At 32.2% G+C, this 27,537-nt stretch overlaps 1 protein-coding gene and 1 long non-coding RNA gene across 2 annotated transcripts; one reads left to right on the forward strand and one right to left on the reverse strand.

The window, feature by feature from the left end:
- Positions 1–3,229: 3,229 nt before the first annotated feature.
- Positions 3,230–3,950, reverse strand: LOC145966823 (uncharacterized). The gene is made up of 3 exons (XR_014437178.1): positions 3,908–3,950; positions 3,432–3,519; positions 3,230–3,307 (listed from the first exon to the last, which is right to left on the reverse strand). It is a non-coding gene; the product is annotated as an uncharacterized LOC145966823 (long non-coding RNA).
- Positions 3,951–11,311: 7,361 nt separating this feature from the next.
- On the forward strand, positions 11,312–27,464 carry LOC145966523 (uncharacterized). Its single transcript, XM_083090630.1, has 3 exons — positions 11,312–11,874; positions 12,335–12,421; positions 21,117–27,464. Exons 2-3 carry the CDS (start codon positions 12,365–12,367, stop codon positions 26,397–26,399), a joined length of 5,340 nt encoding a protein of 1,779 aa, XP_082946756.1. The 5' UTR covers positions 11,312–11,874; positions 12,335–12,364; the 3' UTR covers positions 26,400–27,464.
- Positions 27,465–27,537: the final 73 nt, after the last annotated feature.

A 27,537-nucleotide genomic window follows, 5' to 3' on the forward strand; every position in this document is an offset into this window, starting at 1 on the left:
CTCCCTCAATATATTTTTTCATGTGTATCTCTTATATGTTGATTTGACATTTAAAAGAACTAATATTATAAGTGACTAATATTATAAATGAAAAGTATCATCACACGGTTTTGAGCTGCATCGTTTCTATAGCTTCATTGCGAAAAATACTGTACTTTCCAAGCACATTTAGCCTAAATAAAAATGGTCCTATTTTTATTGATTAAATGAAAAAGAAGCGATTAAGTTTGCAGAATATAATCTTATTCAATAATATTATATTAGAAAGGAGAGTAGGTGATATCGTTCCATATGTCGCATATCTTCGTAAACGATAAAAAAATAGGATCTTTCCGATTTTCATTGCGTGATCGAAGATAGCTTAGATCTTTAGAGAATGAGAAGTATCATATTCGGTTACTGTCAGCTCTTTATCGAAATCTTGAATGTAGACTATGCGCAGTAATAACGTCCTTTGTCGCAGGCACGCATAACCGAGCGGTTTATGGCGATTCGCCGCTTCGTTGTTTCCGTCCAGATCGTAACTGATCGTAATTCGCAAACGGAGCCGGGAGTATGCAATTACACAAATCACGCATTCGAGTTTGTTCCACCCAAAGGAACAATGTCGACGGTAACGAAGTGCTCGTTTAATCCTGCGCTAATGCAACGCGTCTTATGTTGTTTGCGCACCGCAGGATCACATAGGTATAGCAAGATATGACAATGTGACGACCGCAAGTATTGACGCAATGGTCTTGTCGAGAGTGAATAGAATTGTGCACGAGGCAAAATATATATCTCTATTATTTTCATAAATTGAAAAATACTTAAAAATTTATTCCATGATTAAAAATGATTTAAAAAAATTTATTCCATTAATAGTATATGAATAGTATCAAAAATAATATTTAATTAATCCGTAAGCGTAACAAGATTTATTTACAGATTTCGGCATGTTGCTTTATGCATGAATATTTATCATAATTAATTATGCTACGCACTGCGCACCTTGTTCTCTAGTTAACTGGTCAAATCCGTTATATCGGAGAAACCGGTATACCTGCAGATAATAGGATATCCTAGACAGTGGATATGATGAGGATTAAGATCAAATCCTGAAATGACCCGTGCAGATTAGAATATTACTGAGGTTTACAATGACAATCAGATAGGCTAAACCTATAATATAGCGTGATGTAAATGGAAAGCATTTATATATGTGTGTAAGTTCCTACTTAAAACTTATTTAATAACTATTAATACTTTAAATTTGATAGCGATATGATATATTGTAACATTTAATTGTCAAGAAAAAATACATAATCACTTTATTCTTTAAGATAAAAGACATTAAATTGATTGAAAAAAAAAAACATTGTAAAGAAGATTTATACTGAATGATGCTCTCAAACACATATAATCAATTTACAATAAATTAAATTACATAATTAATTTATAATAAATTAATATAGTATAACATTATAGATAATATTAAATAAAAAAGTTCCTCCGTCTTACTTATCATAATTCAAGTTTTATCGAGAGTGATTTCTCCAAAGAAGCTCAAAAGTTTCTGTGCAATAAAAAGTAAGAGTAAAATAATAAATACATAACAAAATGGAAAACGCATGGCGGAAAATATTTCGATGACATAATCAAAAGTTGTCAGAAGAGTCATGATTGCGTCACCCCTCCCCTTCTCCCCATGGGAAGCAATTTAAAACTGATTTCTCGCAGCGATATCAGAAAGTTAGACGAAATCGTGTTAAGTGGTTTTAATTACTTAGAAAACTTGGACAGCCCCAGGAAGTTTCCACGTCGCTCAACAGCAAAGTAGATGCACTCGGAAGCGCCTTCGGGATTCCACCTTCTTACACTCACACCGCTATAAATCCCTACTTCTTACAACATTGCCAACGACCAGTCATCCACATTGCTGCAATGTTTTTGCCTTTAGACTAATTATAATTATGTATCTAATTTTGTCTAATTCTTTAATCGATTCAGAAAACGATATCTGCTCTCGCATTCATCATTTTAACATTTTTTATGATTGTGAGTTATGGGAACAGTTATAACAATCATTTGTCTTCTCCAACAAGCAACTCGTGATCATAGATCATTATTAAATTGAGCGATTATTTTTTGAGCCATGGCTCTGATCTTTCTACTATTTATCAACTTGCAACTTTCAATATAGAACATTATCACGAAACTCAACGTCTTATTTATTATTTATTGACAGTAATTGAAAATAATTTGAAAAAAATAATTTCATTGATAAAAATGTGTGAGAGAAAGAGAGAGAGAGAGAGAGAGATGATACGAAAAATATTTCGAGTCAGGTTGGTGGTCGCAATGATAAATATGAAGAATTATATAGGGATGTGTGTGTGTGTGTGCTCGCGCGAAGTGTTTATACTAATTAGTTTTAGAGCCAAGCGTTAGAGCGATGCCGACGCCAATGCCACATTTGCATAAAACATTTTTGTACATAACTCATCACATTTTGATATGATATTGGCTTAGAATATAAAAACTATTTTTTCTTTCGAGAAAGTGTTTCCACCTCTAAAACTGAACCTCAGCACGAACAAAAAATTGTCTTGGTATTATAAATCTATCTGCTTTACATTTACGTAAAGTTTAAAATTTTTTTGAATTCTTGCGTTTTTCTGAATATCCTTCATCAGAAAAGTTTTTTCAGATTTGCATAGCATGAAGATTTATCACTTTGTCATCATTACTTGTTAGTGACAAATATTTATAGTCTCCATAGATAATAGTAAGAAAATAGAAAAAATATTATAAGTGCATATGGAAATTAGATAATGAACATGATATTTATATATTTATATACATTATATTTATATAGAGATAATTTTTATTTAAAAGAAAAATATGTTATTAACGTTAAGTAATTTTGCAACTTGAATACTACAGTGTTGTATATATTCAAATAAAAATAGATAAAAAGTAAAATATTTTTTATATGATAATATATATATATATATATATATATATATTTAATATTTTTACAACTTTTGTATAAAAGATATAGAAGGTTAAATACTTTTAATGTCTCCTTAGCGTAAACAAATGCCTCAAATGAATTTCTCAATACACAATTCTAATATAATGTAGAATTGTTTAATCCAGCACACATGAACACATGTGAGTGTTAACTCGGAGAAAACGAAACGGAATTGAATCTAATGTGTTATCCTGAATTCTTCATGAGAAACTTCCGTACACTGCTTGGATCCAACAGTATCTCGCGTTCTCGTCAATTCCCATTTTCCACATCCACTACACACCGCTCCGTCTAGCAGAAATACATAATTCAAGAGAATATTTGAATAACGTTTTACACTGCTTACAGCTTGTACTCATAGTGAACTTTGTCGTAGGACTTCTGCGGTTGGTAAGTAGGATACTAATGCTCTTACCGTTAATTATTTCACGCCATTGTGCCAAATTGTATCCGTGAAAATTGAATCTCATCATGCTGTTGTTCTCACTCCAGAGAGAATTTTCCTACTTAATAAAATGATGATGCCAATGAAATAAGCTTGGCATTAGTATAATTCGATTATGATATTAGCGGAAGAATTTAGTGAAATTAAAATTGAAATTCTAATAAAATCGATAAAATATAAGTCATATATTTCTTAATTTTGAAATTATTCTTTACCATATTCTGATATTTAATCTATATATTTTATAATTTTCGGAAATTCAGAAAATCTTATATTATATATATATATATATAATAAAAACGTGACAAAATACACACTTTTATTCGTTAAATAGTTAAATTACATTATTAATGTGCCTCAGGATTTTTTCTACACTCTTTATATACACGTATATATTACATTACATACATATATATATATACACATATACATACATATATACATACATATATATTATGATGTGACATTTTCAATTGTCCATCACAAGGGTCGGAAGCCCCGACTGTGGACGATTTTCCGGGAGCTTTCGTCCTCCCAATTAAAGAGAGAGCGGCCTTCGAGATCGAGCAAAAGTTTACTTCCCTCCTTTTTTTGTATTTTGCGTTCTTTTTGCGGAAAGCGGTGACATCCAGGCGGTAGTGAAAGAATCTCATTCCACAGTTCGAAAATACAAGTAGCTGACGATGGGATAAGCAGAGGCGCCGAACACTCAGGAGCACGCTAGTTAAAACACTCTTAAGACTATCTAATTACCGTTAAATAGAAGAAACGATCGCTACTGCCCGTTAAAATTAATTATGCCCACAGAATGAGCGTATGACACGCCTGACCTCTTCCCTCACACATTCCTATCTTTACTGGAGGCCATTTGAAGGATAGCAAAGGGGACGCAAGCTGAGCCCCGAAGCGGAATCATGCTAAAAGCTCGAGCGTGCGAAATTGAGACTCGGATGTGAAAGCAGATCCGATAGAGAAGTTAACCTGCAGAATATCCGGCGCTCCACATCTATAAATAGACGATCAGAGGCAATACATACAGGACGCAGAAATGATTACGGCCATGAAGGCCACAAGGAACGATAAGGCCGCCGACATCCCTGAAGGATGCGAAAGCGTCTCAAGTGGTCTGTTTTTAAATTAATTCGCTGTGACTTCTGCGGACTTTTCGCTCATCACTGTTCGGCGGATCGGCATGTGCAATGGAGGCTCCCAACAACGTGCACCTAGAAGAAGATTGCGAGCCACCGGTGAGGCGAACGTCGATTCCTTTATAAAGTTGTCGATTAAGTAACATATTGTTTAGTTCGAAGTGAAAATTAAATAAAATATCAGAGTTCTCAACTTAATGGCCATAATTTCTTGTAACTAATATTTTGGGGTCATTGAGCCATTTTTATTTAGAAATTAATTAAAATGACTAATATATTTACTTTGAATTATCAATTATTTTATCAATCACCGGTATTTGATTATTTTTATTCTTCTTGTTGCATTTTGTTAGTTAATAACATTCATAGCATTTTAATTCGAAGCATTTACACTGTACTTATTTCACTCCTAATACTCTACTCCGCTTAGAAAATAGGATTGGAATTAAACTGGTTTATGTTCAAAAATTTTCACTTTACTTTAATGTGAATCGGGATTGAAATCGGGTTGAATATAAACAAAGCCATAGATTTTTATGCATTGTTGTATGATTAGATTGTTACCTTCACTTATGCTACCCAGAATAATCTAGCAAATATGAATAAGATGTTAAGCGTTATTTCGAGATTCCAATATATTTTACAAGCTAAACGGATAATTAGTTTATTTATTGCCCGGTTTCTATATAAGTAATTTAATATTCTAAATTCTTTGATTGTATTTCTTTGATTCTTGAAATTGTATTAGAAATTAAATTGTTAGAAACAGAAATTATATATATTTCTAATCTTAATAGCCTTTATAGACTTTATCTCTCTCTGTGACAAGAAAATGAATACCAAATAAATACGTTGCATAGCGGTAAAATCTTAAATTATAAGAAAAATGCCAATTTGTTCTTACTTCCTGATGCACGCTTCACATGTAGAGCTAAATTAAAGTTAAATTAAAGCTAGATTAAATGTAGAGGCCTTGTGCTGGACCATATATATTATATATATCAAGCCTGGCCACGCAGAGCACGCGGAGAGGAGAACGTGCCACCTCTCCGCGCGGCTGCTTTTTCCCGTCTCTCCTCTCTGGTCACTCGATATAGGGCTCGAGGGGCTAGAGAAGAAAGACGGGAAGAGACAGCGGCGCGGAGAGGTGGCACGTTCTCCTCTCCGCGTGCTCTGCGTGGCTAGGCCTGATACACACACACACACACACACACACACACACACACACACACACACACACACACACACACACACACACACACACACACACACACACACACACACACACACACACACACACACACACACACACACACACACACACATCAGCGAGTAATTTGAGAGCGGCTATATCACTCGACGAGCACATTTCCCGACGCTTGAGAAAGTGGACGTGATCTATATCCGTTAGGCTCGATAATGGTACATCCCAGATAGCAAAAATAGTCATTTTGACGTCATGTTGACGCAATTTGACGTCAAAATGATTACTTTTGCTACTTGGATGGTTTATATCCGAACTATTCAGATGAGTCAGGGGGAAGGATGAAGGAAAGGAGGAAGAGGACGGCTTTATCGCAGAAATAAATTCTATCCCTAGCAGGACTCGAACCCGCGACTCTTCATATAGCAAGCAAGAGCTTTGCTGCCTCAGCCACACGTTGTTCCAGAACAAACAATCAATCGCTTTGGTTTTGTTTCACCAACGATGATCAATCATGCGGCGGTATACTGATAAAAAAATCTGGTTACATTAATTAGAAATCTGGTAGAGAGATTCAACTATTAGATTCAACCAGTATGTCTGTTGGAAAATGGACGAATCAGAATTCCTTTAGGAATTACCAGATGAGTATAATTAATTTCTTCCTGTTAAATTTACCAAATTTTCTGGGTAATACTAAATTTACAAAAAAATGGCATCACTGTATCCATGTTAATATAATAAGAAGTTTTATAGATCCAACTAGAAAATACTAACCAAATCCTTATAGTAAATTCTATTAAACGTTCTAGTTATAAAAAAATCGAGGTTTATCGTGATAACTAGAAATTCTGCTTGGTTTAACCAAAATGCCTTCTATAAGATACGTCTTGTTAGTACAATCAAGCGATTTTCCTCAGTGTAGGCATGAGGCGAGCTAGCAGCCTCTTATATTGCGAAACTTATGTCCCTTTCTACTCTTTAAAAAAAATACGTAAGATAAAGATATATTTAACATATTTAAGAGTATATAAAATATATATCTGTTATGTATGAAGTTAAAAAATTAATTTTATTATATTTTTCAATAATTAAAAAAATGTAGATCGATCAATTGAATTTGTATTAAATTTGTTATAAATTTTATAAAATAAATTATATATAAATAAAAACAATAATTATTTCGATAAAGAATTACGAATTAAAATAAAATAATACATCAAAATTACATGTTACATTAATAAGTTATAATTTAAATTAAAAATTTTTAAGACGGATGAATTTGTTTCCGAATTATGAAAAAAAATTTACAATAAAAAAGTCTACTAAAGAGAAAAAAATTTAGTTATTGTTAAAAATATAACTAGTTATTTTTAAAATGCTTTTTATATAAGTTATTGTTATAACTAAAGTTATTTTTAAATTATTTTGTAACGAAAATTAGTTTTAAGTTATGTTCATAAGAATTTAAAATTAAAAATGGAAGAATTTAAAATTAAAAATATGTTAGTAGGTATATTACTAACTTGCAATTTTAATATACCTTTTAATTTCGACTGATTTTTTTCAAAAAATTATTGTTATCATAATCTATACTTCTAATTTTTGTTCTATTTGTGATCCACATAAATTTTCGCATTATTGGAAAATATATTAATTTTGCAATCGCCACTATTCGTCTCATGCCTACCAACGCATGGTTTGTCCATCATTGGTGATACAAAACCAGCGCGATTGTTTGTTCTTGTCTGATTTTGTGCATCTCATTTGGTTCGGATATAAACTATAGCACGGACACGAACCATATATCGATACCAAGCGTAACGACATAGTTCACGTCCACTTTTTCAGGTGGCGCATCAGGGCAATATGCACGGTAAATTCGAGATAGTCGCTTTCTTCTTCTTCTTTAAATTAATTGGCCAACACTGACTTCTTAATATGCAAGTTTAATCAATCCAGCCATACTGGTAATAGAGTATTAACAACCAGCAGAGTTTCTCACATCAAATAGAGTATAACAAATCAGGAGACATAGATAAGAAAAGGGGAAGGATAGAAGAAGGAATAGGAGAGAGATTGGGGCGACTTTATCGCAGAAATAAATTCTAACCTTAGCGGGACTTAAACTTCCGATTCTTCATATGACAAGCAAGAGCCTTGCTCAGCCACATGCCGTCCCGTCTCAGATTTCTTTCTGTATATGTGTGTGTGTGTGTGTGTGTGTGTATATGTCGATGAACGTCATCAATGCGAACTTAAGATGGTGGCGACAGCATAGAGGTTAGAATTAGCATTTTTCTTATAATCTAGGACTTTACAGATAAATGAAAGAATTGTAATCCGATATTAATATAATATCCATAAATATATAAAATACACAGAGCATTAGCTACATCAATGCTGGGATTTACTTGCAACTTTCGACCAGATTTCTTAACTTACACTTACTGTTCTCCTCTTACCGCTCGCATCTTAGCGACTGCGCCGCCAGACGTTCGTAACTAAGGAGCGCTTAGGAACGTGTGCTTTGTAATATGGCAATATATCTAAGTTCTCTTTATTGTTTATTAATAATAAAAATAATTATTCTATTATTAATTACGTATCCCATACAGCACAGAAGCTTGCATCAACATTGCTGCAATGTTACAACATTGCACATAGCAGTGTAATGCTGCAGAAATATTGCAGAGACATTATTTTGTAATTACTTTGGCAATGTTGCAGCAACATTTTAACATAGCGAAAATGTATAACATGTGTTTCTTTACTTGCCGCTATGTGGCGACACCAAACTTAACTAACTCGTATTCGAATTTTCATCTAAAGTGGATATAAGGCCTACAAAGGACTAATGTAGTAATTATATTTTTTGTCTTGTGTCAGTTAAATTTCTGATAAACTGACTTGATTTATTTAATATTCTGAATCCTAATAAGGGATCTAGATTATTAAACAAATAATTTGTTTAATAATCTAGATCCCTCGTTGGGATTCAGAATATTAAACAGATTTTTCTTCATTGAATCGGTAAATGGGAAATAATTCATTTATTGCACGTATTAAAATATTCTGGTATCGAGTGTATGTAAAATAATTGTATGTATATTATTGAGATAAATATTTAATAAGACACATTTGATAAAAAACACTAATAGATATTTTTTTTCAAAGGCGGTAAATGTTTTTTTTCCTATCTTTCTTAAACATTTCCTTATATTTTCAAAGTTTATTAAATTTAAAACGGTCTGCATCGCAAACGCGTTTTAATATTGCAAATACGTTGCACCGTAACATTACTACAATCTTACATTGTAATATTTCTGAGGGCGGACATTTCAACGTTGCTGCAAGCTTGCAGTAATGTTGCAGAAACATTTCGCAACTTCTATGCAATATTACAATGTTTCAATGTTAGGTCTATGCAACGTTTTTGCAATCTTTCGATGCTGTATGGGATATGTTTTAAAACAATTTAAAATATTTGTGTTTTGAAACGTAATTAATAATAGAATAATTATTTTTATTATTAATAAACAATAAAGAGAATTTATTGTTAGATAGAGAGATTGCCACATTACATTTGTGATGCGCACGTTTCTGAGCGCTCCTTAGTTACGAGCGTCCGGTGGCGTGGTCGCTAAGGCGCGAGCGGTAAGAGGGGAACAGTAGGCATAAGCTAAGAAGTTTGGTCGAAAGTTGCAAGTAAATCCCATCACTGAGCTACATTGATCTTTATATATAATTGGATATATCTTTATATATTCAATTGTCATAAAACGAAAAACTAACCCATGCAGCACAGAGAGTTGCAGCAACATTGTTACAATGTTTCAACATTGTACATTACAGTGTAATGTAGTAAAGACATTACAAAGACATTATTTTACAATATTACTTTAGTAATGTTGCAGCAACATTTTAAAATAGCGAAAATATATAATAGTGTGTATGTATAACGTGTTTCTTCGCTTGCCGCTACGCGGCGACACCAAACTTAACTAATTCGTGTTCATTTTTTCATGGATTCAGAATAAACAGATTATTTGAAATTAGACGGACAAATGGGAAAAATCATGAAATGAATATAAAGGACTGTACTAATATAAGATCCTGATACTAATACAAGATTCTAATATAAGAAAAAGTGTATGTTTCTTTTCTCTTTAGTTTTCTGATAAACTGACTTAATTTAAAATAATTTAAAATAATTTTTTTAATAATCTAGATTTCTTGTTGGGAGGACTAATCTGGATTTTTCAGAGTATTGAACAGATTATTTGAAATTAGACGGACAAATGGGAAATAATTCATTTATTGCTTGTATTAAAATATTCCTGTTGTCGAATATATGTAAAATAATTATTTTAAAAATGGCTTTAAAGAACTAGAAAGTCTATATTAGTGTTTCTATTAGTGTCTATTAGTTTTTTATTAAATGTTTCTTCTTAAATGCTTATCGAGATAATCTATATACAACTATCTTACATACACTATAAGTGATTTAAAAATAGTTTACCATAATTATATTATTGTACATAATTACTGTTAATAATACTTATTGTGCCATACGGCATCAACAACATTGAAGTTAATTGAGGCAAGTGTTTTTAGTAAACACTGCCAATACTGAAAATCTATAGTGTACGTGACGTAAACTATAGATTTGCCAGTACTGAAAATCTATAGTTTACGTCACGTGCACTATAGATTTTCAGCACTGGCGAGATATCGAAACATCTTATATGTTGAAACGAGAGAAGTATGACCCTATGCTATCTTTTCCCCACGGCAATCTGTGCCACGCCCCACCATGCTTAAACAAAGGGATGGCTCATTCCAGTATGTGTAGGATTCAATGATTTTATCTACTGGGAAATATTAACTTTTTTTGTCAAATATATTTTTGTCAAAATCTGCAATAAATAAGTTAACTAAGTATTAATTAAATATTTATCATTTAATTGATTATGAAGAAATGTTATTTTTCATAATCAATTATTTTGGATATCGATTTTGTTTCTGCTTTCTTCCAAACAGTGATATCAGGAAGATGACGCAGCTCTCACGCACACAATCAGAGAGCCGTACATGTGCTACGCAGAACGCTTTGCTCTCTGACGCAGTGTTGGCATGCGGGGCCGGTTTTTCGCGCATGCGCGGCAAACGAGGCCTCAATGAAGTATCTAATACAGACAAAAAGGTGTGCCACTGGTCGCCCGAAAAAATTTTCTCTTAGAAAATTGTTTCGAGTGATCAACAGCACACATTTTTATCATATACTATATGAATAACTCACGACTATTTATTAAATATCACAAAACTTTTAATAAACTGTGTCTCACTCAACTATGTCTGTATGCCACGTAATTTTCCTCGAGTCCACCAAACCTTCCACATGTGGTACATCGCTGGTTAGCCGCCACTACTGTCGCGCATGCGCGAAAAACCAATCCTGCATGCCAACACTGCTCTGACGTGGCTCTCTGATTATGTGGGCGTGAGCAGTGTTCTCGTTCTGGCACGACTGTGTCTAATATAACTTTCTTCTTTTACGAGTTAAATTGACATAGATTGTATATATATATATATATATAGGATTAATTTCAATTAATTTAATTTTAATTACCAACTGATAAAAATAATAGATGAAAAAACGAGTGAATAAAATCCTTCTGGGTCCTTCTCAGCAACACACAAAAATAGGATTCAGGTAGAGAACACGCATTTCGAGAACATTCCATTCCGGGCGATAACGAACTCAATTCAGTATAACCGACTGAGTCGACTGCGCTGTAGCATTAGTCAGCGGGCCAGCCTCGTCAGTTGCGCCGCCATTTTATGTAACAGTTGTGGCTTGGCGATCGTGAGCAGTGTTGTGCGCGAACGTACTTGTTAAGATATTTCCGAATTGTTCAGTGATTCATCTCTATACTAACGATACAATGTTGTGCTTTATTATTAAACTGTGATTGCAGTGTAATACTAGTGGTTTTAAATCGATATACGATATCTATGCTACTCCTTCCATTCAATGATCCGACACGTTTATATTCAGGTACGATGTTTATATCATGCCGATTTTCTTATATCGATTTTATTATCTTGTCGTCAATTCATAACCAATATCTTATACAAAATGAATATATTGGAGGATAAATATAAAGAATTCTTCTTTTTGTTCAAAATGTAATATAAATCAGATTTTGCATAACATTGAATTAGATGTATAATATTAACACATGTGCTTGTATCCCATCAAAATTTTAAGATTATTTTTGTATGTAAAATGTGCATTCATAACCTTAAGCTTAGATTGATTATAATCTTATATTCAATGCATAAACAATCTCTTCTGGTACTATATTTATATAGCATTAATTGTGGTCATTCTGTTAACTTGTTAAGTTTTTAATTTTAAAACTAAATTGTATTTGCCTACATGAATAGTTTTTAACATTGCTTCTGCTTGATGAGTTTTAATAACATAATATATAATTTGAATTATAATGTTACAGAAAGAGTAAGCGTATTGCGAACATTGTGATATGGCTAGAGTTCTGTTATACGAGAGAGTAGTGGATGCTGTACTCACAAATCCATCAGTAAGTACTTTTGCAATTATATGTCAACAAATAGCTAGTGAGCTTTTATAATTAAATTCTTTGTTAATATGTCTATGCAATTTAAGATTTTATTTTGAACATTTTGATTGTAAATGATTTTTAGATATCAATGCTTAATCTTATATGAGAATGTTTTGGATTTAATATAATCTTTGTGGGTATTTAATTATTTGCATCAAACACATCAAACTTATTTTCATCAATTTCAGATATATTTAATTATTAAATCAGTTTGTATGTGTTTAATCACTTATTAAATTATATATATGCTAATGTTCGTATATATATATATATATATATATATATATATATATATATATAGTATTCTTATTTTCAATTTTGCTATATAGAAAAAATGTTTTTATATTAATACTTTTTAACACATTTAAAATCATTCAGAAATAATAATCATTTTAAGTATGATGAAAAGTGACATTTTGGCTATTGAAATAGTAATTTGGTACATAACATGTAAACAAGTGTTTATTGTGAAGAAGATAATTATAGCCGATAAATGTGATATTTTATTAAATCTTTAAGACATTCTTATATAAGATTAAGCATTAATATCTAAAAATATTTATAATCAAAATATTCAATGTAAAATATCAATAAAATAAATATCAATAAATATATCTTAAATTGTGTGTGTGTGCATGGACATGTTAACAAAGAATTTAATTATAAAAGTTCAATTTAATTTATGATAATATGTGTAGTAATGCTGCATTCGTAAAATTCAATGGTTGTGTAAATGTTAAATGGTAATTATCTATGGTTGATGTATGAGTTTAATGCTCACAAATTCGTTCTTACAAAAATCGATAACGTAACCATTGTGTTTTCTGGTCAATATTGCATATGTAGCATGGCGCTTGCTTATACTGAAGTTTGCGATAGTCGATATAGTAGGAAACTACTAAAGGATCTACCGCGTAAGTTCCTACTTTACTATCATAGCGTAAACGGATCATAATCAATCGAAAAGAGTTATATATGTTTCTCTTACTGATACAATGCGTTAAAATGTAAGGGTATTCAAATACAGGGTATTCAAAAAGTAAGGGATACAGGATGTTCAAAAAGTAAATAACATTCTTTTATTTAACATTTCTTTTATTCTTATTTTAAATCAAAGACTGCGATTTTTAGCATTTTCATGCCAAGGCTTTTGAAAAATAATACAAAAAAAATCATAACTTTTTTTCCATAGAGAGAAGGAGAGAAGGTGGGAGGTTAATAATTTAAAACAGCATCTTTCTTTAAATTGTAAGTTTGTTTTAAAGTTCTTTTAAAAGGAAAGATTTTATACAAAATTAATGTGATGCATTGTTTCAAAATAGTAGCGAACAAAAACAAAAATCTATTAATTCTTGAAAAATTTTTACAGCAATTGTAAAAATTGCATAAAAATATCCATAGTATTACATTACTTAGCTGAAAAAAACTTTAGAGAAAAAAATTACTTAATTTATTTTGGATTACTTTTTATGAACAAGAAGATCGTTTAAAGAACTTAAAGATATATCAAAATTTAAACTTATTACTTTTATTAGAAGATAAAATTTTGAAAACTGAAAAATTAAAATGCTACTAATTAGCAGGATGCTATGAAACATGCCGAAAAAATCATAATTTTTTGTTTAAAATAGAAAAATATGTTACTTTTTGAACATCTTGGATAAAATCTCAAGTTTTTGAGTCAGCATTGTTTTTGAACAAGTTGGACTGCAGACATTATACTTGCTTTTATTTTATGTGATAAAAATTCTAAAATTTGTAACTTATTGTAGTTTAACATACGATGCGCGACAATAATTCGTTCCGTGGCTCCTCTCGCGGGATAAGGGGAACGTAGAAGTAGCCATGGCGCCATCAGCCGGCAACGGTCAAGTAATCCTATTTATCGATCTAATTATTGATCGTCACAAAAAAGGATGCTACAATATTTTAACCCTTTCGTATCTCCGGTTTTCCCAAAAGAAATGCGTTTTATATGAAGTTTTATTTTATTCAGTTTTATAAGTTTTTGGAGGTACCAATTCCAAATTATACAAAATCCATATACAAAATGTGAACTATAAAAAGTTGATATATTTAAAATATGGGCTTGAATTTTATTTTTTTAAATATATATGTTTTTTTTTTAAATATACATACACACGCTCGACTCGCGGCGTTGTTACGTTACACATAACACATTTTTTTTGCAAGCCACACATCTGCCGCGAGATTCTTTCGGATGCCCGCGTTGTCACACGCGTCGTCTTATTTCACGCACAATTTGATTACACATATAAATTATTACAATATTTATTATAATAAAGTTATAATTACATTTAAATAAAACTTTAAGCGAATCCTAAACTGAACGACGAACTCGTACACGATTACAGCGCCCTCATCTAATCTTCATCCCGTATCTCTCTTTATCACGTTATTTATAAAGAAGATGCACTGCTTTTTCCACTCTACTTTACCGATATTTCAGGTACATATGGACTGAAATTTTCGGAAGAATGCCATTTATTAATTAGACAATTAAATTCAGTTTTTATAGTTCGACAATGTTCTACGGTGCAGTACACAATCGTGAAAGCTACTGTTTTATGCATGAAAGCTATAAAACTTTTATAAGAAGCTAATATTTGTACAAGTTGATAGCTCTGACGTCATGTTGATTTCAGAAGTCGATAAATAAAAATGTAATTTTATACTTATTTTCTTTCTCAATATAAAATCTCATACTGTATAGAGTTTTCACGTGTCCGTTTGCGTGTATACTTAAATTCTGGAGAAGGATTTTTAATTCTATACAGGCAATAAAAAATGGCACACTTCCGAAAATTACGGCGTTTTTGTCAATAAAACAGACGACTTTAGGATCCCCTTAAATATATAATTAGCGTATCAATTCTATGATTTTTTGACGTAATATACGGTTATTATCTAAAAATTTAATTTTTTTCGAAGTTTAGATAACTATATTTTATTGCAAATATTACATTTCAAAGTGCGCGATTCTTTTACATGATTTTTTTACTTGATCTTTCTTTTTTAAAACAAGCCAAGATAAAAGTCGATAGGATTATTTAAAAGTTATGATTTTTTTCGTAGGTGGGACATATATGTACGAAAGAGTTAAATAAAATATTAGATTATTTTCTATATAATAATTTTTTATTTTCTATATAATAATTTTTTCTATATAATAATATTATTTTAATGTTATTTCTTATTTAACATTTTTGATTATTGTGATAAATCGTATGCGTATATTTTTACTCAGCGCATTTCTTTCCGGCGATCGATAATTAAATCAATAAATCAGCGTCAATCAGCCGCTGCCGGTTGATGGCGCCATGGCTATACTTCTATGTTCTCCTTGCTTGCGGAAGGGGCCATGGAACGAATCATTGTCGCGCACTGTACAGTGCGCGTCAACGATCTTGTCCTACGCTCCCCTTGCCCCGTGTAGGACAGGATCGTTGATGCGCACTGTACATTAACACTGAGAGACCACGTTGCAATTACTCATACATTATAACTATTACCTTCCTTTATAATCGATCACTTGATTGGTCATGTTGCGATTGTCCATGAGTTCATTAATTGCTGTTAATTGATCACAGTACGATTACTTATGCGTTAAGATTGATTAAGATATTGCCATTGACTACGTTGTAATTAATCATGGGTAATTATTTACTTCAACGGACACCCCCTCCTCGCCGATGATTTTGACTTTGACATTTGTTGTAGGGATGAGGTTGCTTATCAATATTCAGTTTGTTTTATTTGGCGGTATAGTTTTTAAAATAACGAAAAAGATTGATAAATATTTATTTTAAGTGATATCTCACGCATAGTTTTTATTCCAACATATATTGTAGAAGATACATTCTTAAATAACACATCGTTTGAATTTGGTAGCGCTATCTTTTGGTTCCTGAGATATGCGATTTTGAAATTTCATATTTTCGTTATATCCTACTTGTGTATTTATATTTCATTGTTTACATTTACTCTAAAAAAACGTCTCTCAAAAAATGGAGAGGGGCTCATCATTCCGTCTGCATTCCCATCCCAAGAAACTAACCTAATCTAACCTAACTGATCCGAGAGCATATCTTGCTTCACATGGTTTCACATTTAGCAGTTTTCTATGCTAAGTGAAATATACCCCATATCTCGAACATGGGTTGGGTTAAATTAGTTTTTTTAAGATGAAGGAAGAGTGTAGAAGTGTAGGAAGATTCGATCTTTGAAATTATAAAAGTACAAGAAATTGTGAGTTTTATAATTTCAAAGATCAAATCCTCCTTAAAATTTTTATTATTTTGCATATTTAACGTATCTGGCCGCAAAATTTCCTTAGCACATCAGGTTTTTGAGTAATTTGTGATTAAATAGTCCAAAAATGGTTATTTCGGCCAATTTCATGAATTTATTATGAGAGAACCTAATTTTTTGAGATATTTCTGCCAATAGCATCGTATAGTCTTCAGCTTTCAAATCCATTTTTAATTGCCGCCGTACAATTTTTTGCCGCAAAATTACTCAAAAACGACGTGCTGATGAAATTCTGTGGCCAGACTCGTTTTAGCGTCAAAAAATCTACCAGATTCATCTACTTTGTATTTTGTAACTAACAAAACCCAAATTTTCGTAGGCCTGTATAATCAATCAATTTCTTCTCGTAATGATGCTACGAAATTCGTGAAGACTACGTGAGTGAGGTATTGCGACTAAATGACCTTACTTAATAACATAAATACTCGATATATATACATTTTAAACAAATAATTGATACAAGTAATTTGTGTATTAAATGGATAAGGTTTCTGAAAATTACATTTTAATCAATAAATCTTTTTTATTCAATATCTCAAAAATATGCCAAATAATACGAAGTCATTAAAGCATGAACATTAAAGTGATCAGCAAGTTCATCCTTACAGCATATGTGAAAGCCAATCCTTGGTCGAGGTGTTCGTTAATGTAAATAATTATCTAATCATGTTGTGATTGAGATTCTTCCGATTTACATTATTACCAATGAAATATAACCGTGTATGATCAAATATTCCTGATTATATATATTTTCTGTTGGACGTAATTTTGATGGGACAGTATTTACACCTAGACTTAGTTTACATCCAGTTGTCTAATCCAGATTTACTCTAAAGTGAATTGAATTTAAGGGAACGTTTATTTTGGATTGATCTTACTCCTACTGAAAGCAGAATGAAAGAAAAATGTCAGAATCGTCAACTTATAACTATAATTTCATAATGTAACCAAATATCTCGGGATTGGGAAGTACACTATATTTATTCCATTCCTTGTTAATTTGTTTTACTTCACTTAGAAAACAATTGAAGTGGATTGGAATAAAACGGAATTAAATCGGTTTAGACTGAAGAAATTTCACTTCGCTTCGAAATAAATCGGGATTGTATAGCTGGATGTAAACTAAAGGTGTAGACTAAAGCACTGTCTCGATCAATAACTCTAATCAAGGATTAGATCGCTTTAGATTAGGTTAAGTTAGGTTTATGTAGAGGGAGGGCAAAGAAGGGAAAAATTCGATAGCATAATTTCGAGCATACATCTATACATATCGACCTAGAAACATAGAGATATCATATATAGTTATATCTATATTGACATATAGAATCAATCAATATGATTCAATCAGAAGATTCTAATATTCATCTGGCCGATTGATAATATGGACTATCGAATACGACTCGATTTTTAGACGTATGTACATACATAGTAGTGTTTAGTATTTAATAGTAAGGGTATGCATATGCTTTAAAATTCCACGATTTGGAATTACTAAATAAAGGAAGATGGGTAAATGGATTTTGGCCATGATGATGGAACTTTTCTTATGCATGTTTTCTTATAGTTTTTGAATCATTATCAAACTTTTTTTTATTATGATATCTTACCCCTTCTAATACATATTCGATTGCTATGATCTAACTTTCTTCGCTGAGATAAAGCAAACTGAATCTTTTTGTTTTTTAACGCGAGATAGTATACTTATGCGTAGAGAAAGTACAAGAACTTCTAAATATCTCGAAAAGGTTGGGTTTGAGAGAAAAAAATTTATTTCGGGATATTTAGAAATCCTTGTACTTTCTCTACACGTAGGTATGGGAGGGTCCCGTTAGCGCACGGTGCGATAGCGCACCAACCCGATAGCACACGAAAAATTGAACACAATTCCCGATAGCCCATGTCCCTTTAGCACACATCCCGATAGCACACAAGGTTCCACATGGGTTTGCAACGGGGCGGGGGGGCGGGGGGCGGAGATGCAGTCTGTGCGTGCACTTTCTCATTGGTGTGCTATCGGGATTGTGCGCGATTTACTTTGTGTGCTATCAGGATGTGTGCTAAAGGGACGTGGGCTATCGGGAATTGTGTTCAATTTTTCGTGTGCTATCGGGTTGGTGCGCTATCGCACCGTGCGCTAACGGATCCCGTTCCGTAGGTATACCCTCTTGCATTGAAAAACAAAAAAAAATCAATTTGCTCTTGAGAGATTGATGTATTACTTAATTTATATCTAATGGAAAGACAATATATTCATTAAATCAAAAATTGGCATAAGAGCTACAGCGGAGAAACAACACTTTGGACAGTCCTGTCCCCTCTGCTGCATTGTCGGGTGCGGACGGTTGCTCTCTCCACAGGATATGCGTCAATGCCGTTGCCACGGATGGATTCTGTCGCTCGTTGATCAAATGGGCGTAAAGACACGTCCGACCTCCTCCCATATACATCCCTATCTTTCTCTGGAGGCCTGCCCCGGCCCTATCTTAAGGTCCATCCGCCACTGCTATTTAGTACAGTGGGGATTTTAGTATATACTAGAGGGATCTTGGGGGATGTGGTCACTCTACGGCGTTGTGCTCGTCGGTGCCGTTTCATACGGAAGGCCAGTCGGAAGCCAGCATGCACGCGAATACCTCCACCGGCACTTATTTGGTCAGCGAGCGACCTTTCAGGGATTCTCCGTAGCAATCGGCATTGCATCCATCGAGTGAGATACCAACATTGCTCTGGAGTCGCATATCACTATGTTAAAAAAGCAGCATCAGGTGTGAGGTCTGGATAGCTCAGTGGTCTAGAGCAGTTGCCCGGAAAGCGAAAGACTCGGGTTCGATTCCCGATCCAGCCACTTGCGCCTCACATATTTTTCTAGTCTGCGAATATTGTTTTCTAGCAATTATTCGTTAGGCTGAAAAATGTGTGAATGCTCTCTCCACAGGATATGCGTCAATGCCGTTGCCACGGATGGATTCTGTCGCTCGTTGATCAAATGGGCGTAAAGATACGTCCGACCTCCTCCCACATACATCCCTATCTTTCTCTGGATACATCCCTATCTTTCCATTCTGACATCACTGTACTTGATGCCATTTTGTGTACGGATTGAAAAAGAAAAAGCGCGGAATCTGATCTGCTGCGATTTTGCACAGCAAAATTTTAAAATTTTTGATGAACTTTTGGAAGCAGCACGCTTGCTAGATCTCTGCGCGATGCAGTTTGGCGTCACCTGTGCGTCGAGGAAAGGATAAAGTCGAGCAGTTTTTCTTTTTTTTTATTATATAATGGTTTGTTTTTTTATATTGTTAATCGCGCTGAAGAGGGATCAAAGACGATTCGAAACATTATTTTTGTAGGTTTTTAGTTTGAAATAAACAACAAATAATAAGAAGAAAGTGTTGTTTCTTCCCTGTGCCCCAACTATCGCGCTGCGGCTCTTATGCCAATTTTTTATTTAATTTTTATTTTATTTGAACCAAATTCCTAACTATTAACAATATATTCATTTTAAAACACTTGTACATCTATATATTAACTGTTTGAACATAAGCTGAATTTCTACAGTGGTTACTTGCGTGGGATCTGATAGCCTACATTACCAATTGGCCAATTAAATACTAAGACCTTCTGATTGGTTAGTCTTGCTGGTTACACTGGCTCATTTTTAAATTCATATGACATTAAATACTGATATGATAGAGACATTATGTGTGATGAATCTTTGATGAGTTATGAATCTTTCTAATCTGAAAAATGACAGTTAAGTTAATACTAATATAAATTGTTTTAATATAATCAATCACGACGAAGCAAGGTCGATTTATGTGGATGTGGATTAATGGGACTGTCTCGATTATTTATAAAAAAATGTACTTTAAAATTTGATAGGAGTTTGAATTTCGCGAAGAGAGGTTCTTTGCTTCGCGGCGCGCGGATCTGCCTGTTTCCTTCCTTTTTCCGCCCCGCCGTTCGTAGCACGTGTGCTTACTGTTCGTTTCGCGTGTACCTTATTATTACGATAATGTATTATTCTTTTCCTTTTGTTTATATCTTTTTATTGTTATTGCGTTATGCATATTGAAAGAAAGGATTGCACGATATATTAAATTAAATCCTATAACAATATAACAAGGGACTCTGCTTTATTTCCTCATAACCTATAACAAAATTTGTTCTAGAAGTATTGTGATGCTATTAGCTGTAATGAAATTAGCTGTTATTTAATAGCTATAATTCTAGCCTAGTTTTTTATATTTTTGATTTTACAATTAGTAGATTTTGTTTTAAATAGATTTAGGAAATTAAATTAGACTTACATATTTTTCAGCGTGATACGGAGATCCAAAATGGAATGAAGATTAAAGAAGAGCCTGCTGATACGACACTAAATACTGGCACGACGGAGACATTAGTTAGAAATTTTTATCTGAAAAATGATACGTCAATTAGAAATTGTTCTAATATAATCAATCATGACAAAGCATCATTACCAGAAAACGATGTTTTGCACAAAATCATAAATAATGAAGAAAATAAACAAATATCCAATGGTCATTCTGCATACATAGATAGTGCAGATGAAATGTTTAATTTAAAACGTAAAAGAACGAAAACAGAACAAGCACACGACGGAACAGAACATGCACAGTCCAAGAAGAAACAAAAACGTGCTAATGATTTCCAAATTTCTAAAAATGAAAATATGAATATGTCCACGGAAACAACTGAAAAATTAAGAAAAAGAAGAAAACGACAAAGCATCACATCGGATTCTAGAACCAAAAAGCAACACATAGCTCGACCATCAAAAAGAAAAGTTTCCACTGAATGTAACATATGTTTTAGAAAGTTTTCTTCTTCTCGAAATTGTGAAGTTCATAAACAGTATTATATTGGAGGTTATAAATGCACAAATTGTAAAAAGCATTATATAACACGCAGGAAACTTTATTTGCATACCATGAAATGTAACAATATAACACATAACCACTCAATGATCAATAATCCCTCAAGCATATATTGTAACTTTTGCAATCGTGTTTTTAGAAAGAAAATACTTCTACAATCACACTTGTTTCACTTGCATAATGAATTAATATATTCCAATAACATAACTAAATGCGAAAATGCAAAATCTAAGAATGAAAATATATTTTGTGAAAATAATACATTGACTGATGCACATGAAAAGTCACTATGTTCAAATAATCTTGTTAAATCAAAGAAACGAAATATTAATTTTATAAATAATAATAATTCCCGGAGCGATGATGATATGACAAAGACTGAGAACTTAAGAACTGAAGAATCATTCAGTGATGGAATGTCACCTACGAAAAAACTACGGCAACCAACATTAACGGAATATCTTGAGCTCTGCAAAAGAAAACGCGATATTAGTGCCAGTCTAAATAAATTTAACATTATGAAAGATGATTTTTCGTCTACTTTATTTCATGGTGAAAAAACAGCACAAAATTTTAAACCGAAGTTTTCAGAAATGTGTAATGAACAAGTTGATTCTTTATCTACAAAATCAAGTAATTCAGGACAAACGGTATATTCTACTTTGGAGCAAGATAAAAATATCCAAAGCCACGAAATGCCCAAAAAGCCATTTGTAAAATTACATGCGGATGTTGAAATGATGAAATCTTTTTTGGAAAAACTTCCAAATATAACTATTGAAGATAAAGTAATCAAAGATCAAAGGAATGATATTGCTTCATATTATCATGAAGTGCCATATAGTCTACGGTCTCTAAGAACCTCTATATCTTCCGTGGAAACAATTTCAAATTCAAGGAAGAGGAACAGCAAAGACATATTTAAGAAATCTCAACCTAACGCAGAACGTACTAGTAGTACTAGAACGGAACATAATGTGACTAATTCAAGTAAAACAGATTCCAACTTTTGGAAACCTACTATGGTTCGTTTTAAGTGTAAGGATTGTAGAATTATTTTAACAAGATGCGATGAGAAGATAAGAAATTGTCATCAAATTCCTTCAGTTAAAATCACGTTTAATGAAAACATTTCTTTTCCTTCTCAATGCAATTCTATGTTATTTCAAGAAAGTGATATACAAAATAAAATGGTGTTGAAGAACTTAGAAGTTTCTCTGGAACGTTTAACAACTGTTCCAGCTGTAGATATTACAGAAATGAAGACAGTGTCAGACATCGAAAAACGCAATAATGATTCTTTTTTATGTAAAGTTTGTAAGAAAAGTTTTTCTTCAAAATTGGACAAGCATATGCACATTAAGTCATCTCATGTAGCATATATGTCAAGTATATGCGACGCACGATATAAGCTGAAACATAAATTACTTCAACATTATTTGAGTGAACATCTATTTAAACAAAATCAATGTTGCGTTTGTTATATATTCTTATCTAATTATGTAGAGTTGAAGCGACACTTAACTCTTCATTGTTTGAAATATGTTCAAAGAGAAAATGATCAGTGTCCAATAGATATTGAGATAAAATGCAGCTCGATAAAAAACAATTATAAATGTCTTCAATGTGGCACAGCATTCGCAACGCAGTCTACTTTGATGATGCATCAAAGTTTTTGTATACTACAAGAAGAAATGACCAAGAATCAAAAAGATTCCATACAGAAGATAAATGCGTTCCCAAAAATTATTCTCAAGGTGCAGCGCAGCAAGAATACCAATGGACTTAGAGTTATACATGATGAAAATACTCATTTTGATGAATGCTCAAGTAAAAACTCTGTAGAAATGACAAACAAACATCAGATATCACTAATTAATGAAGAAAATTCAAAAGTTATTGAAGAAGATTCAGAAGTTAATGAAGAGCCAAAAATTAATGAAGATAAACAAAAGTCTTCTGTTAATAATAACTTAGTTACAAAGGAAATCGGGATTACCAACGAATCACGAAACTCTGAAAAACTTTTAGAAAACAGTAATTCGATTAGTAACCAAGATACTGCGAGTGCGCAATTGGAAGTCATTAAATCAAAAATTAACATTTTTCCTTGTAATATATGTGGAAAACAATTTCATACCCTTAAAAATTTGCAGCAACACATACGCACTTTTAGTTATACTACTGATATCTGTCCGATATGTGGCACTGCATTCAGTTCAAAACGTCTCCTACAAACGCATATTACTGCGGCACATGTACCACAGATCTCAAAAACTTACAGTTTCCATTGTGTGTTTTGTAATCAAGGTTTTGTTAAAAAATATGAACTTCGATCTCATATATTACATCTGCATGGCCAACAAATACTTGACACATTCACGCACGATTCTCGCGCGAATCAAGAGAAATCGGATACTCAATCCGCAATGTGTAATATATGTAATTTATTATTTGAGACGCATAACCGTTACACAGAACACAGAATGTATTATTACAAGGATCATACATTCAAATGCTCGCTCTGTGGACAAAATTTTCAAGGAATGTATATGTTGAATCATCATAACAAACTCACACATTATTCAGAAGATAAACGTAAATCTTATAATTATATTTGCGAAATATGCGGCGAAGGATTTAGCCATGAATTTCATTTCCATTCGCACAATATGCATGTCCATTTAAATGAAGAAAATTTGAATGAGATTGCAAAAGAATCTGAAGGAAAAAGCCAATTTGATCACACATCCGAGATTCAAGAACAGATTAGAGATTCAGCAAATCAAAAAGAAATTGAACAATTGCCCAATGAATACATTTGTCATATTTGTCAACTAAAATGTATAGATGCTGATGATATGGCAAAGCATACAGCACTTTACTCTAATGACGGCAATTTTAAATGCGATAGATGCAAAAGGCAATATAAAACACTTGAGCTGCTTTATCAACATAGAACATTAACTCACATTTATCGTGATATTTATAATGGATATGCTTGTTGCATTTGCGGCGAAGTTTTAGAAACAATTATTTCATTGGAATGTCACAAAAAACACTTTCATTCGAACGATATTGCGTGCAATAGTGCCGATGACTCTAAGAATTGTAAACAGACATTACCTTCGAATACTGCAAGTAAAATAATAACATATCAACTTGAATCTAACGATACACATAACACAGCAAAATGCAGATATAATTGTTTGTTCTGCGACATGAAATTTTTTTCTGCTAATGCTATCCAGACACATATTATTCAAACGCATATTGAAGATTTATTTGCCAAACGCACTGGCATAAAACCTACACTTTCCATTATTGAAAGCGACAATATTTGCAAACCGTCCGATCAACAATTAATTGGAGCTATTCAAATATCAGCGATAGCAACTACAACATCATCATCAGTAATTGTAACATCAGCAACTACAATAGCAACATCAGCAGTAGCAACTACAACATCAACAACAGCAGTAGCAACTACAACATCAACATCAGCAGTAGCAACTACAACATCAACATCAGCAGTAGCAACTACAACATCAACATCAGCAGTAGCAACTACAACATCAACATCAGCAGTAGCAACTACAACATCAGCAGTAGCAACTACATCAACATCAGCAACAGCAACTACATCACCAACAGTAATTGCAACATCAACAGTAGCAACTACAAGATCAACCTCAGTAATAGTCGCTACAACATCAACATCAGCAACATCGGTAGCAACATTTGAAGATAACTCAGCGCTATTTCTTCAAGATAAATTCCCAAATAATATTTTAAATAAAAATGGAATAAAAGATAAAACTAATATCGAATTACCAAATCAGACTAAAGTTACGCTTCCGAAAGATAATAAAATTGTACCGGAAATTTCTGCGATACCATCTATTAGATTACCGGCCAATATAGCAAACTCTATAGTTATTGCATTAAATAAACATTTTAATGCTAACAGTGTTAAACCTTCAATTCCTCTATCTATTGAATCAGAATCATCTAATGACCCTCCAAAAAGTTATACAAATTCTATAAAATCTGGGTCAATCAATGAATTTAAAACCAACTTAACATCGTCATCGAATAAATTTATCCATGATATCTCTGGATTACTCAAACCTGTGTTTCTTGTACCACAAGCTTCGAAAAGCAATGAAATTACAAATCAAAAACCTGAACCAATGAGCACTTACAATTGTAATTCTAGTTACACGTGTCCTTTATGTCCATTAGAATATCCATCTTTGATGTTCTTTCATGCCCATCTGAGATATGCTCATGCAGATTCTATTCGAACTGATATGATTAACCCATTCAATCAATCAGTTCAAGAGATTTCCCTAATAAAATGTTTATTATGTCTATGTACATTTACTGATGAAAATAAATATAAAAGTCATTTGAAAAATTCTCATATTCGTACAGGTATCTCGAACTCTAAGAATATGAGAAAAATAGATGATAAGGAAAAAAACACAACTCCTGAAATTATTACTGTGGATGATGATGATGACAATGTCGAGAATAATTTGAATCAACGTACAACCAAATCTACAACCACGCTTGTTCATGAAAAACAGGATGAAAAAATTGGTAAATTGAGAGTGAAACCTTTTGCGAAGATTATGGAAAATTTATCTATAGAGTATGCGTCGAAACACCCGTCTAAAAAAGTCTCTCATTTTACATAAAAGTTCTAGATTTAATTATGACAATGCAGTTAATAACATTAATTCCATTAAATATTTATAAATAAGATCTCTTGCATACACATGTAAAGAATATTTCAGTTTTGATAATTTGTTATAGAAAGATAGTGATGATAGATAATGATGACGGGAATTAATTTATTCGTTATAATATATGAATATGATCCTTAATTAAGTATTGTATGGTTAGATAGTTGCGTAAATTTTATTTCATATAAAAACGAATATGTATATTATTATTATTAAATTAATTATCACATTAAACTGATATAGAGCAAAACTTAAAATATTTAATTATTGCACGAATATATATAAGTAAGATATATAAATAAGAGGAGGGGGGGGGGTATATTTTATTGTACATGTATACGGAATTTTTTGGATTAGATGTTTATATGTATTTGTATATTCATAAATAAATAACTGTTTATATATAGTTAGAAACTTACATATTACATTGTCATAAAAAATAACAAATTAATTAAAATAGTATAATCAATATTGTAAGCAAATGTTTTTAACTATATATGATTAAATAAATTCATAAAATTAAAACTAATTGGAATTGTAATTCAATATTATCCACAATACAGTAGAATTTCCTTGAATTCAGTCCTATTAATTTTAGTATTTTCCCATATATACTTTCACAAACATTAATGTTGCGCTCTTTCCGGGTTTATAATAGGCTTACTTGATGATGCCGCATGCATCTGTATATAATTTAACAGCTTCGCACACGCATGTGCGTTCGCACAAGCATACGGCGATTGGAAACCTTTGCATTATGATAAAGGAAGCACACAAGCTTCTATATAATAATATAGAAGATTGTAGAGGAGCGTATCTTTTAATTTTTTTCCAATTTTCCGCTCTTTCCGCTCTATAGAACCAAAAGTAATAAGATTTTATTGCACTAAAAGAATAAATTTAACACATCCTAACATTTGAATTTTGAAAAATATTATGTACATAGCCCTTAAAATTTCTGTTTAAATTGGTACATAATATAGAATGAATAATAGTATATAATATATTAATGAATTTATATATATATATATATACAGGGTGAGCCATTTTAATTAACGCACGCAATTATTTCGGAAACAAAGCATTTTAG

Source organism: Camponotus vicinus, unplaced genomic scaffold (assembly GCF_025532165.1).
Source record: "Camponotus vicinus isolate PSW18456_S1 unplaced genomic scaffold, iyCamVici1.0 SCAF_2, whole genome shotgun sequence".
In the NCBI taxonomy this organism is placed as follows: Eukaryota; Metazoa; Arthropoda; class Insecta; order Hymenoptera; family Formicidae; genus Camponotus; species Camponotus vicinus.